At 34.5% G+C, this 15,140-nt stretch overlaps 2 protein-coding genes across 2 annotated transcripts in view; one reads left to right on the top strand and one right to left on the bottom strand.

The window, feature by feature from the left end:
* Positions 1-169, bottom strand: part of LOC144845422 (lysosomal alpha-mannosidase-like) — a 114,721-nt gene extending 114,552 nt beyond the window's left edge. The window contains exon 1 of the mRNA XM_078702744.1: positions 49-169. Coding sequence (XP_078558870.1) covers positions 49-147 — 99 coding nt within the window. The 5' untranslated portion in view covers positions 148-169. The remainder of the gene's footprint in view (positions 1-48) is intronic.
* An 8,607-nt stretch (positions 170-8,776) lies between these two features.
* On the top strand, positions 8,777-12,138 carry LOC144845660 (uncharacterized). Its single transcript, XM_078703089.1, has 4 exons — positions 8,777-9,215; positions 9,322-9,968; positions 10,308-11,442; positions 11,570-12,138. The coding sequence occupies exons 1-4, from the start codon at positions 8,777-8,779 to the stop codon at positions 12,136-12,138; spliced, it is 2,790 nt and encodes a 929-aa protein (XP_078559215.1).
* Positions 12,139-15,140: the final 3,002 nt, after the last annotated feature.

Genomic DNA, 15,140 nt, shown 5'->3' with positions numbered 1-15,140 from the left:
TTTGGGCTTCAGGGTTAATGTACACCAAAGTAAATCAACAGAACTTACATCGTATCCACATAATGTCAGAACAGAAGGAAGTTGAAAAACTACGTTTAAGAAGGTAAAATAAAATGACCGTACTACAATAACATTACGCCTATCCATTTTCGGTTCGCACTCGCGCGAGAGTGTTGACAAAGTGCGAGGCAAGCGAGGTGGGCATGGCACGCGCGCCAAATATTTGTGCGAGGCATCATTTTATCATTCCAAAAGTGCGAGGCATATAGTTTACAATTTCAAAAAGGTGCAAGGCATATATTAACGCGCTATATATGCTATTATAGGCCTAATTATAATTAATAAATTATTTATATATTTATAATAGGCCTAGCGTATCTAAATATATTCGTGTATACACTCATCATGTTGTTTATTTTTATGTAACGATTGTTTTTTTCATTCACAGATGCTCAAGCACTGGTCTCAAGCAAGTTGTCAATGCACCCACTCGTAATGACGCGATTCTCGATAAGATAATTACAAATGTAGGCTACACAACACAAGTTGTATCAGCACCCTGTAATTGGCTGCCCTGTCGGAGCGAGTGACCATTAATTCCCAAACTTAGCCAAATCACAAAGACTAATTCCACCAGGTACAAAGTGGTTCGACCTATAAAAGAATCTGCCATTAGAGATCAAGTGTGGAAGCTGGATTGCGCAACATGACTGGCCTGAAGTATTTGAAAAACCATCTGTCCAAGGAAAATGTGATGCACTATATAGCACTTTAGTGAAAGCGATAAATACTTACTTCCCAACCAAGACACTGCACTGTGATGACAAACCTTGGATGACACCTTACGTGAAAACGCTGATTTGTGATCGCCAGAAGGCATTTCATGAAGACCCGCACTCGTTGAATTGGAAAATACGGAAGCTTAAATTGACCTTCCGAGATTCCGAGTTACTGAGATAATTATCTTGGAAACACGGAATAAAGCAATCGATATGATGGAATTCCAAGATAAATTAACTCAGAAAGACGGAATTCTCAGATAGTTTATCTCGGAAAGACGGAATTCTCAGATAGTTTATCTTGGAAAGACGGAATTCTTAGATAGTTTATCTCGGAAAGACGGAATTCTCAGATAGTTTATCTCGGAAAGACGGAATTCTTAGATAGTTTATCTCGGAAAGACGGAATTCTTATATTAGATAGTTTATCTCGGAAAGACGGAATTCTCAGATAGTTTATCTCGAAAAGACGGAATTCTCAGATAGTTTATCTCGGAAAGACGGAATTCTTAGATAGTTTATCTCGGAAAGACGGAATTCTCAGATAGTTTATCTCGGAAAGACGGAATTCAATCTCAGATAGTTTATCTCGGAAAGACGGAATTCTTTAATAGTTTATCTTGGAAAGACGAAATTCTGAGATAGTTTATCTCGGAAAGACGGAATTCTGAGATAGTTTATCTGGAGAAGACGGAATTCCAAGATAACGTATCTCGGAAAGATGGAATTCCAAGATAACGTATCTCGGAAAGATGGAATTCCAATATAACGTATCTCGGAAAGATGGAATTCTATGATAAATTTTCTCGAAAAGATGGAATTCCAAGATAACTAATCTTGAAAAGATGGAATTCCAAGGTAAAGTATCTCGGAAAGACGGAATTCTCAGATAGTTTATCTCGGCAAGACGGAATTCCACGATAGCATGTCTGAACTTGCGCGCTCTTCCGAAGATCACACCATGATGTCATGTAATGTGCGGCGATCAGCAAGCGCGCGATTACTTCTCTGGCCATCCCCCTCATCATCAGCCCTGGCTCTATATCGAGTACAACAAAAAAGAAAGATGGAGGAGGAAGAAGCTGCCAAGTTTAAAATTTTACTTGAAAGAAATGGCCTGTGTGAGGTCCATTTTGTTTTTAAAAAAAACCGGCGTGAAGTTGGTTACTTATTCCTCATTCACATTCACATGTATGGGGCGCAAAATGTGGAATAATTTAATTAAATGATTTTATCCTTACGGCTTGGACTAACTAGGGCTATGATTTATAGGGCTAAAATTACGTTATAAACGGCAATGACCGGGATGACGATACATGGGTTTGGGCGAGTAGGGTCCAGTCATTTCAGAAATATACTACTTGCTCCGTTCCATGCCGTCTAGCTGCCATGTTACGTCATTTTAAAACGTTACTACAATATTTTCATTTCATTTTTTTTTTTCATTTATTCATTTAGCATCCATTCAACAATACATTTAAAAACAAACAATTGGAATATTAAAATTGATTAAAACCAAAGTGAATGGATGCAAGGACGACCCATAAAATCGACATGTCAATTTATTTCCAATGGGGTCCATTGCAAGAGAAATCGGAGATGTGAAAGTGAACAAGGATCATAAGAAAAGCATATGGAAATGTGAAAGACATAATAAAAAATCACATATAAAATGTTAAAAAGGTAATATAAAAAATGTACAATAAAAAAATATATATATAAATATAAAAAGTGAAGAGAAACAATATCATAAAACCGGAAAATATAAAATCAGATAGGAATATCAACGATGAGATACTTTCTTAATTTAATTTTAAAAATAGATTGATTATTGATGGATTTTAGATCATTGGGAAGAGCATTCCAGTCCGTGATTCCTATATTGTAGAAAGCTTTAGCTCCGATACCCCTAGCTTTGTGAACAATAAAGTTGTATACACTGTTCCGGGTGAGGTGACCATGAAAATTACAGACTCTAGAAAATTGAGAATACATGTAAGAGGCATGTCGGTTATGAAAAATTTTAAAAACATGACATAACCTAAGATATTTAACTCTAGTCTCAACATTCAGGTAACCGAGGCTAGAAAGCTCTTCTCGTCCAATATGAAACATAAAATTAGCACCCAGAATAAAGCGTGCCATCTTATTCTGATTAACTTGCAATTTACGTTTAAGACATTTATTTAGACTGGAATACCAAGAACAGGCACCATAGTCAAATAAGCACTGAATTAGTGCGGAACATAACTGTTTTCTGGAAGATAGAGATAAACATTGTTTATTCCTATAAAGGAAACGAAGCCTACCGTTAATTTTAAAAATAATATGATTAGCAACACTGGAAAAACTGAGCGATTGATCAAGTTCGATGCCAAGGTAGTTAACCGTTAATCTAGCTTTGATTGTGTGCCCATTAAACGTAACACAGAGCTCACTCACAATACGTTGTTTTTTCTTGGAGCAAAACACAATAAGTTCAGTTTTACCACCAGCGTGCAAAGAAAGCCTATTATCAATTAACCATTTGCTACACATTTCAAGAACTTTACCAAGTTTGATAGAAATAACATCTGGGTCAGTGTGAGCAAAGATTATAGCACTATCATCTGCGTAGAGAAGAAGAGTACAATCTTGATCAATACATATAGATATATATTTATGTAAATTAAAAATAAAATAGGACCTAAAATGCTGCCCTGCGGGACAACGCAAGAGATCTGCCTGGCTTCAGATTATCCACATGCGGAGTGTCAGATTATTTGTATTAATGCTTTTAGCAATAGATAATAATTGGAGTGGATACTCACTAAAGACTGGTGCTTTTGAAACGTTTTTATAAAAAATGCAATATAACCGCATGTTTTATAGGGCTATAATTACGTTATAAACGGCATGGACCGGGATGACGATACATGGGTTGGGGCGAGTAGGGTCTAGTCATTTCAGAAAAATACCACTTGCCCCGGTTCATGCCGTCTAGCTGCCATTTTACGCCATTTTAAAACGTTACTACAATTTAACTTTTTTTTAAAAATAAAAATGCAATATAAACGCATGATTTATAGGGCTATAATTACGTTATAAACGGCATGGACCGGGATGACGATACATGGGTTGGGGCGAGTAGGGTCCAGTCATTTCAGAAAAATACCACTTGCCCCGGTCCATGCCGTCTAGCTGCCATTTTACGCCATTTTAAAACGTTACTACAATTTCACTTTTTTTTTTTATTATAAAAAATGCAATATAAATGTATGATTTATAGGGCTATAATTACGTTACAAAATTTCTATAGAAACGTATTTCAATTTCTATAGAATTTATTTTGTGTCTATAGAATGTTTCTTTTTTTCTATGAACCTATAATTTTATAGAATTTCTACAAAATTTATTAATGAATTTATATATGTGATTAATACATTGTCTCACCATTATTGAAAGATCATGGAATGAAGTGGATTGATAATTACATTTTTATTTTGCCAATAACAATTTTTTTTTTCATCGCTTACAAAAAATTATATGATAAGCAATTTTGCATGTAAAAGAATAGGATTTTTCTTTACCAGTTAATAGATTGTTCAAAATCAAATTAAAACCTTAACAAAATACAGAAAAACAATATAACACTTTTCTGTAGAAACTCTATGAAATCTCTATAGAATTTTGATAAAGATTTTATTCAATCATTCTATAGAAAATCTATAAACGAATTCTATAGAATATTTGATATAAATTCTATAAAATTATATTTATTTGATTCTATAGAACAAGTTTGTAAGGGATATTAACATGAACCAATTATCATTGTGTACTTGAATTATATAAACTTTTGCTTACTGTATATCATCAATTATTATAATTTTTATTGTTTAATGGGGGTTACATTTTGATTTTGCCAATAGCAATACAATAATACCTTTTACAATTTTGCATGTAAAGGAATATGATTTTTCTTTATAGACTGTTGAAAATCTAATTAACGTGGACAAAATATAGAAAAACAATACAACGCTTTTCTATATAAACTCTATGAAATCTCTATTGAATTTTAATAGAGATTTTATAGAATCATTCTATAGAAATTCTATAGAATAGTTGATATAAATTCTATAAAAAATATTTGTATTTAATTCTATAGAACACATTTGTAATATTTACTAACTAATTATCAATACTGTGTATTTGAATCATATCAACTTTTGCTTACTGTATATCATCAATTATTATCATTTTTCATTGTTTAATTAATGGGAGTGGTTAATTAACACCTCCCTGGTTTAAACAAACACTACTCTCCAAGCCATAATGGATTGGTCCATGCATGCAGTGCCTCCTGGGATAGCTTGGTGCAACTGCAAGAAGAAAATCGGCGGGAGGATTTTAATTGTGTATCAGCCAAGCAAGCTAGCCTCTAATTTTATTTGAAGAAAGATGAATACTTTGAATCATGTACAGTCTTAGCCAAAGGTTGGTTATTTAGGTGATCATTTAGAATAAAATGATCACCTATTGTTATTGTACTTGCATTAAAATATTCTTCTTCTTTCTGTACACTTTTTGTTTGTCAAATATCTGAAAAAGTTGAATGGAAATGACCACAAGAATTTCACAATGTCTTTGAAATACTTTAACTTAGTTCTAATAAGCTTTTCAGCGTGATCACTCATCCGTGACGTCATTTATACGCCATTTTGTGAAATCACATTATGAATCATATCTCCATAATTCATTATCACATATTAATGAAATTCACTACACGTAAACTTCAGGTCAAGGGTAAAAATATTAGCAAATAAAAACGCACGTGCACGTAGGGTCATAAAATAACTTACCGGTAAAGTGTATGCTGATGTGTAATTATTAGTTTTCTTTAGAGTCTCCATAGAATTTCTATAGAGCTTTATATAATTTCTATAGAGTTTCCAAAGAATTTCTATAGAGTTTCAGTAGAATTTGTATAGAGTTTCCATAGAAATTCTATAGAATTTTTATAGAGTTTCCATAGAATTTTTATAGAGTTTCCATAGAATTTTTATAGAGTTTCCATGGAGTTTTCATAGAATTTTCATAGAGTTTCCATAGAAATGTCTATAGAATTTCCATAGAGTTTTCATAGAGTTTTCTATGGGATTCCCCATCATTTAAGTATTTCCGTAGTACCCTATTTATCTTCATTTCCCTACGTCCGTAATATTGGGCCGAATTTCCGTAGTAATTACGGACGTTCCGAACTTTGAAATAACAGTGTTTGTTTGATTGCTTCTTTCTGAATAAAATAATACAATTCAACGTTTTGCTCAATATATTTATAGCAGCAATTATTAATTGATAAAATAGGCCTAGTAATTAGATTGGGGACTTCCTCTGACGTTCGCATTGAACGCAACAAATGTTATCCTTAGTCGCATTTTTATCCAAATTATCGGACACAGACAAACTTGGCAATTAATTAATTAATAACGAAAATAAAATACGAACACGTATTTTGTAGCTAGGTGGCATGATGAGATAAGAAACGAAGAATTACGTAGATACCGATATTTCAGAGTACAAAAAATACAATACGGTGAAAATTAAAATGTATAGTTTTTACAAATAAAAGAAATGAATTGAATGAGGCCTAAGTGATACTAATGGTACGCGTCTCAGGGTACAATAGAAATGATTTATAATATAAGAAACAAAGATTTACTAAAGTGATAATTAAATGTTTCGGTAAAGAATTATTAACGTCATGTACATGTTTCTATTAATATAAAACGAATTGAAGTACGTAGGGATATATACTAATTTTAATGTGTCGAGGTACAATAAATATAACTTTGAAGGAATAAGAAACGAAAGAATAAAGTGGTTAAGAATACGATTTATTTTATCGGAAGGAATAATTGAAGAAAGTATATAATTATTAAGAATTAATATGTTGTAAGATGTAAATGAAACACTGATAAATAAATGTTAATAGAAATGCGTGCGTTTGTTTTTGCGTGTAAAATTTTACCTAATAAAATGAACTTGAAATATTAGTAAAACACCACTACCCAAGAGGAATTATGCGAAGGCATTGAAGAATTTTTTTATAGATATGTTTCTGAACAGGCTCGGAATGAATTTCTTACTGTGTGCGTCATGAGAAGGTACGTGGAAAACCCCGTCATATGGGTCGTTGATTTGTCCGTAGTCATTGCATTTTGCCGGGGATTCCCCATCATTTAAGTATTTCCGTAGTACCCTATTTATCTTCATTTCCCTACGTCCGTAATATTGGGCCGAATTTCCGTAGTAATTACGGACGTTCCGAACTTTGAAATAACAGTGTTTGTTTGATTGCTTCTTTCTGAATAAAATAATACAATTCAACGTTTTGCTCAATATATTTATAGCAGCAATTATTAATTGATAAAATAGGCCTAGTAATTAGTTTGGGGACTTCCTCTGACGTTCGCATTGAACGCAACAAATGTTATCCTTAGTCGCATTTTTATCCAAATTATTACTCATTTTGTTTGTATATTGACATGATATGATATGTTCATTTATTCTGTGCATGTTAAAATATGTTAAATGCATATCGCCGCAAATTACTCAATTATTATTTTTATGTTGGGTCTGATATGTTCGTTTTATTTATGCACCTGTGTTCTTAAGACATGACCTGAGCTCCATGATAAAACATTGAATTACTCCTGTGTTGTATTAAAAACCAATCAAATGAAGACGACAAAGTTTTATTAATTTTTTTTTATCACTAATTTTCTTCTTGATTCTGCTTGTATTGATGTGTAAGTTCCTGATATTCCTCTTTGTTCCTTAGGTCACCTAAGCAATGGAAGGAAAAACGTTTTAATTAAACTTGATATGATAACGATCGGGATAAAGATACAAACGAATCAGGTAATATTATGGATAAATTATTGAAAACACGATCAGCCTGCCGTGGATGGGCGACGCGGGAAGCCACCCAACTGGCAACGATGATAAACAGTCCGAGTACCACCCAACTGGCAACGATGATAAACAGTCTGAGTACCACATCGGCTAGTCTGACTCTCCAGGTAGGAGAGTTAGACAAACGAGTAGAAGCTTTGGACGCCGTCCAGAGCCAAGTAGAAGAAAAGCTATCGGACGATCAATTAAATGACAACATTGGTGAGGCCTACGATTTTCGTTCTCGTTTGTTAAGGACAAAATTGGAAGCAATAAATAGAATAGCTGAACTTTCCGAGCAGTCACAGTTACACGTGAGTTCGAGTAACGATAATAATGACACTACCAACGGTATTGGCAGTCATCTTAATAATACAACAAAGCTACCTAAATTGGAAATAAAGAAATTTTGTGGTGAAATATCTGAATGGCAGACATGTTGGGATCAATTTTGTGCTGCAGTGGATAGCACTACCATTCCCAAAGTTAATAAATTCACATATTTAAAAAACCTTTTGTCAGGAGAAGCTTTGAACAGCATTGCAGGTTTAGCGCTGACAGACATAAATTATGATATTGCAATTCAATCACTAAAAGCTCGGTTTGGTCGACCGGAGCGTATAATCTTTTCACATATCCAGGCACTCATTAATATCAATGTCAATACAAGTCAGGCTTCAACCGCAGCAGAGACGTTGTGCAGGTCTATTCGAGATGAATGTCCAATCATTAGAAGCACTAGGGGTCAATGGAGAAAAATATGGCATAATACTGACTCCCCTTATTTTATCACGCTTACCTCCAGAAATCCGCCTTGAATGGGCAAGATCAGGAATCGGTAAGGAAGCAGACTTAAAATATTTACTGGAATTTTTGAAATCAGAGATTGAGCGTCGCGAACGTTCTGAAGGGTTCGCAAACACGGTTCAGAGTTCAGGAAGTGTGCAAAATCAAGGAACAGTTTCAGCTATGCCAGCTACAGTTGCTGTTGCACGTAAAATCAAGACTGTATATTTTGTAATAGGACAAATCATAGCTCGTGGAAATGCAGACGACTTAGATCGATGACACATGCTGAGAAATCGAATGCGATTAAGGAAGCACACGCCTGCTTCAAATGTTTGAACACTAGTCACTTTGCAAGGAAATGCAGTTTCAAATGTCGCAGTTGTAACGGACCTCATCATGAAATTATCTGCCAGAAAGGAACAACACAGACAGCCACTCCGGTTCCAGTTTCCACAGAACCAGTAGTCCAAGCTGCAACTACAGAACCATTAGTCCAAGCTGCAACTACAACTCATTCGAACACTGATATTCCTCATAGTCATACTGTCTTGCAGACTGCTAAAGTCAGAGTTAAAGGTAGTAAAGGTGACTGTCTAGTAACTGTCATGTTTGACACAGGTTCTGATAACACGTATGTATCAAGTAGTGTTGTAAATAAGGTAGGACCAGTATGGTTAGCATCCGAATCATTTGCATTTGCTGCCTTTGGTGAAGGTAAGCCCTCCCAAAATGAAACTAGAAATATTTACAAATTAAATGTTGAAAATAAATATGGTGGGTGGGAAATAATTTAAATCGATATGTGCACCCATGTTTAGAGCTAAGGTTCCACAGTCCTGCTTGAAAGCAGTAGCCCATCTCCCATTAGCAGATGACAAAGAGAGGGAGATCCATGTTGACATTTTAGTGGGCTTAGATAATTATTGGCAATTTATGGGACGTGGCATACACAATCTTCCAGAGGGTCTGGTAGCCCAAGACACTGTTTTCGGTTGGGTTATCTCAGGGAGATGGAATTTGAATGACAATATAAATGTTACTCGTAATCATAATGTTAACCATGTATCCCCACAGTTGCTTTGCATTACAGACATATCCGATGACAGATTGAACAAATTCTGGGACCTAGAAACAATTGGAGTAAAACCAAGTGATGGAGTGCAAGATGCTGTACTGAAAGAGTTCAATGAGAGCATACGTCTGGTGAATGAGAGATATGAAGTTAAGTTACCATGGAAAGAGGGTATGAAAGAGTGCCTTCAAAATAATAGAGAGATAGCCAAGGTGAGGTTAAAAAGTCTGAGTAGGAGGCTTGCTAAAGACAAAGAATTAGGTGAAAAATATGAGGCCTCTATCTCTGAAATGGAGAGATTAGGCATGATTGCTGAAGCTGACACCACAGATAGTGGTATTGTTTATTACCTTCCCCATCACCCAGTAGTGAAAGATGCCAGTTTTACAACCAAAGTTAGGGTGGTATTCGATGCCTCTACTAAATGCAATAATGGGATTTCACTGAATGATTGCCTAGAAACGGGCCCCCCACTTATACCAGGACTTGTTGACATTTTATTACGGTTCCGAAGGTGAAAATTGGATTAACCTCTGACATTACAAAGGCATTTTTGCAAATCAAGGTCCATGAGGATGACCAAAATGTCCATAGGTTTCTTTGGAAAAGGGAGGACAAAATCAGAACAATGACATTTCTGAGAGTGCCATTTGGCAATGCTAGTAGCCCATTTTTATTAAATGCCACAATTCGCCACCATTTGACAAAGTACCCAAGTTGCCTCCCCATTACAGAACAGTTACATGGGTTTGGTGACGCATCAGAGAGGATATGGGGCAGTAGTTTACCTTCGTATCCCAAAGTCTGATAGATTTAAAGTTTCATTTGTCACATCCAGAGCGAAAGTCTCTCCAGTGAAAAAAGTTTCACTTCCTCGTTTGGAATTATTAGGTGCCCTTCTTACTGCTAGGTTAGTAGTTTTTGTAAGAGACACATTGAGATTTCAGAATGTAATTTGTAGATTTTGGACAGACTCCACAGTGACATTAGGCTGGATTCAAGGAGATTCAGCAAGGTGGAATACCTTTGTAAGAAACAGGGTTATAGAAAATCGTAACCTTTCTCAGATAACAACCCATTGTCCAGGGAAACACAACCCTGCAGATTTGTTAACTAGGGGTATCTCTGCAGAAGACTTTTTAGTATCATCTGGTATTTGGCTTGATGGTCCAGCGTGGTTAGCTAATAAGTTTGATTTGCATAAGCATAGTGTTTCATTAGAAGAAATAGAAAATGTAAAGCCAGAAACACAGTCAGCTTTGCTAGTAGAATTATGTCTCCCAAAGGTCAGAATATTTGATGTTCTTAGATGGGGTACTTTTGATAAAGCAGTTAGAATAACTGCATTGTGTAAAAGGTTTGTCAAAAAGTTGAAAGGTCCATGTGAATTTCCAGAAAACTTCTCTCATGATGAACTGGCTATGGCTAAACTTTGTTTATTTCAACAGGAACAAGAAGTTGCATTTGGACAAGAACTAGATTCTTTAAAGAGTGGTAAATCTATTAGTGGCTCTTCTCCACTCTCTAAATTACGTCCATTTATGGGATATGACGGGTTGTTAAGAATTACGGGTCGTCTGCAGCAGGCAGACCTTTCTTATGATGAGAAACACCCTATCATTCTACCTAAAGGCCATTTCACAACATTGTTAAATCGATCATTTCATGTTAAATTACAACATGCAGGTGTTGACACAGTTATCAATGTATTAAGAAATACATATTGGATACTTGGTGTCAGAAAGTTAATGAAGTCCGTTCAAAAACGGTGTATACCATGCCAAAAAGTTGATTCCCTGGCATGCAATGAAGTAGCAGCACCACTTCCGGAATTGAGAGTGCACCAGGCACCCCCATTTACGGTCACTGGTTTGGATTATGCCGGACCACTGTTCTGCCTTGATTTTCCGAATGTTAAGTTTTACGTACTATTGTTTACGTGTGCAGTGGTAAGAGCAGTTCATTTAAGAATTGACTGAATCCTTAACTCAAAAAGATTGTATGTTGGCGTTGAGGCGATTCACATCTAGACGTGGTGTTCCATCAGTGTTTTATTCTGATAATGCTAAAACATTTGTAGGTGCTCAGACAGAGTTATTCACCCTTTTCGGTGAGGAGGGTCCGAAGTGGAAATTTATTGCTCCCAGATCTCCTTGGTGGGGAGGATGGTGGGAGCGTCTTGTTCGCTCCATTAAAGGAGCTTTAAAAAAGTCAATTGGAAGTAAATGTCTCAAAAGAACAGAACTCGAAACATCATTGCAAGAGGTAGAAGCATGTGTGAATTCTAGGCCATTAACCTTTGTTGGAGATGAAGTAGACACTCCAAAGGCCTTAACCCCTTCTCATTTTTTAATAGGCAAGGTTACAGGATTCCAAAATAAAATATCTGAACTTGAAGTAGAGATAACGAGAGCGAATTTGTGTGAAAGAGAACTTGTGCGACAGAGAAGACTAGAGTTGTTTTGGGAAGTGTGGAGCAAGGAATACTTGAGAAATTTACCTCCCACAATAAACACATTTAAGAGTAAGGGTAATGCTGGATTAGGTTCGCTTGTATTACCATGAGGATAATATACTTCGCATGAAATGGCCCCTGGGACGTATTGTTAAGGAATTTCCTGGGAGGGACGGAGTGACTCGATGTTTTGAATTAAAAACATGTAAGGGTAATTTAGTACGGGCTATACAAAGATTACATAACCTAGAGTTGGACGGTGGGAGTAACTTCCTTCCACAGTCAGTGTACAAGTCTTGTGAAACTAGTGGTAATGAGAAAAGGCCAAAGGAGAACAATACAAGGCGTAGTAGTAGAACGATTAAGCCAATAGATAGACTTGATTTATAGTAGTGTTTGTAATCAATAAGTTGACTTATACAGTGTTTGCTATAGAGAATATGATTTAATTAAGAACTTTCATGTTAATGTTTGACGTTATCTAACAGAAGTATCAGTAAAATTACTATTAATATCTTCAATTTGTTCTAGAAAAGATATATGAGTTAATTTAAATGATTGTTCTAATGTTTATTCAAGTTTGTAAGAAGAACAGTTCAGTAATGAATATATATTGTTGCGTTGCGGCATTGTATTTGCCATATTTTATTTGTTGATATTTATAGTTAATATCAGGTGAGAGAATGTACGCGATTGGCGTACCATACTTACCTGGTTTTTGGACAGCGTGGTGTGTTCACGCAGGTTGGGTTGAAATGTTGTCATGTTATGTTATGTTGAAGTATAGAGTATTTAATAAACTTCACTTTACTGATAATAGTGGTCGATATATTTATTCGAGTCAGTAAAAAATGCAATTGGCTACCTGAAAGTGATGGTTTATGTAGTCTTTGCAATATGAAACGTATAGAAAACGTAACACACTTTCTATTTGAATGTCCTGCTTACGACGACATTAGAAAAGAAGAAATCATGAGATTAAAACTACAATTGCAATCTTCTAACCTTAATCATATTTGGCACTTATTCATAAACTCTAATACTGATGTTAAAATACACCTAACACTTGGAAGTGACTATCATGTGTTCAGTAAAGAAACCCATCTATTACTTGGTAAATTTTGCAAAATATATGCCAAAAGAGTATGGAAAAAGCGCTCCGCAATTATCAATTAATAGATCTAGAGATTTTACCAGATTTCCGTTCTGTATTGTTTTTTTTTACTGTATCAGTTGATTTTAAAATGCCTTGTCATTCATTTATTTCTTATGTTTAACTTTATAATGTAGGCCTAATTTGTTAATTTTGCAAATGTAAATTTCTGTTCATTTTAGGCCTTTTATTTATATCTGTATTTTGTATCATCATTGTAAACGACACTTAACTGCTGCATGGAGAATTTATATTTACTAAACTTTCAAAACACAATTAAATCAGGATTATAATTTGAAGTAAAATGGTTAATAAAACACTAAAAATAAGATTAAATATTAAAATTAGGAAAATCGAAATAATAATAAAAATAATACTACTTTAACTAAATAACAAATAAAGATCATAACTCATAACATAATTAAATGATATACAGTATTAACAAGAACATAAATAAACAAATAATAATAAACAATATAATATTTAAATTAAATGACATTTTTAATAATAGGTCTAATAATATTTTCTTTAAAAATAACATATTAATAGCATTGATAATAATACTAATAATAAATAATAACACTCCGTCAAAGTTAAGTATTGTACTTTTTGCTCTTCAGTTTCTTTTTGTACAACCCGTTTCCTTTCATTTAAATGGTTTTTTTTTATTTTCTCTTTATACTTTTATTTAGCCTTCAGGTTAACATAATGTATGTAATGTATGTAAGAACGTGTGCCGCCGATTTAAAGGCGTAAATTCAATAAAGTTATTATTATACAGAGGTATATAATCAAAGAACTTATTCTTTGATTCAGAGCGTCATTCTGACGACTGGAGCATTCTCTACTTCCCTACGGAGCGCCATTTATGCCTTTATTAATAATAGAAATAATACTAAGGTAACTGCTCAAGTGGACCCAATTTAGCACCAGGGTAGCACAGTGATATAAAATAGAAATAAAGTCACTAAATTATATCTATCTTTTCGTATGTTAAAACACCGTGCTAAAGTGGACACAATTTGGCACCAGGGGAGCACAGTGATATAAAATAAAAATAAAGTCACTTAAGATTCAATATTTTCGTATTAATACACTGTGCTCAAGGGGACCAAATTTGGCGTCAGTGGAGCACAGTGATATAAAATAGAAATAAAGTCACTTAATTTTAATATCTTTTCGTATGTTAATACACTGTGCTCAAGTGGACCTAATTTGAAGTCACTTAAGTTTCAATATCTTTTCGTATGTTAATACACTGTGCTCAAGCGGAGCACAGTGATATAAAATAAAAATAAAGTCACTTAAGATTCAATATTTTCGTATTAATACACTGTGCTCAAGGGGACCAAATTTGGCGTCAGTGGAGCACAGTGATATAAAATAGAAATAAAGTCACTTAATTTTAATATCTTTTCGTATGTTAATACACTGTGCTCAAGTGGACCTAATTTGAAGTCACTTAAGTTTCAATATCTTTTCGTATGTTAATACACTGTGCTCAAGCGGAGCACAGTGATATAAAATAGAAATAAGTCACTGAATGTTAATATCTTTTCGTATGTTAATACACTGTGCCCGAGTGGACCCAATTAAGTTTCAATATATTTTCGTATGTTAATACATTGTGCTCCAGTGAATCCAATTGGGCGCCAGTGGTGGAGCAGCGAAATAGTCACATACAAAAACATCCAGAAAAAATACTTCTGGAATTCAACAATATTTCAAACTTGGTATATATGTTCAATGTCGGTTACTCCATCCGTAATGCAAAATTTGTTTCAAGCCATATCAGTGATTTTAATAACTTGCGATAAATACTTATTTAGTGTCCCGGAAAGTCTGATTGATTCATTGAAATATGAAATTAAATATGAAGTCTCCAGTATTAGCCCACCATGGTTGGGGCACAGCTAATAATGAAATGGAGCCCAGAATTGCATTTATACTTATACTTAT

Source organism: Antedon bifida, chromosome 6 (genome assembly GCF_963402885.1).
Source record: "Antedon bifida chromosome 6, ecAntBifi1.1, whole genome shotgun sequence".
NCBI lineage: Eukaryota > Metazoa > Echinodermata > Crinoidea > Comatulida > Antedonidae > Antedon > Antedon bifida.
This window is presented reverse-complemented; position numbering and strand designations above follow the sequence as displayed.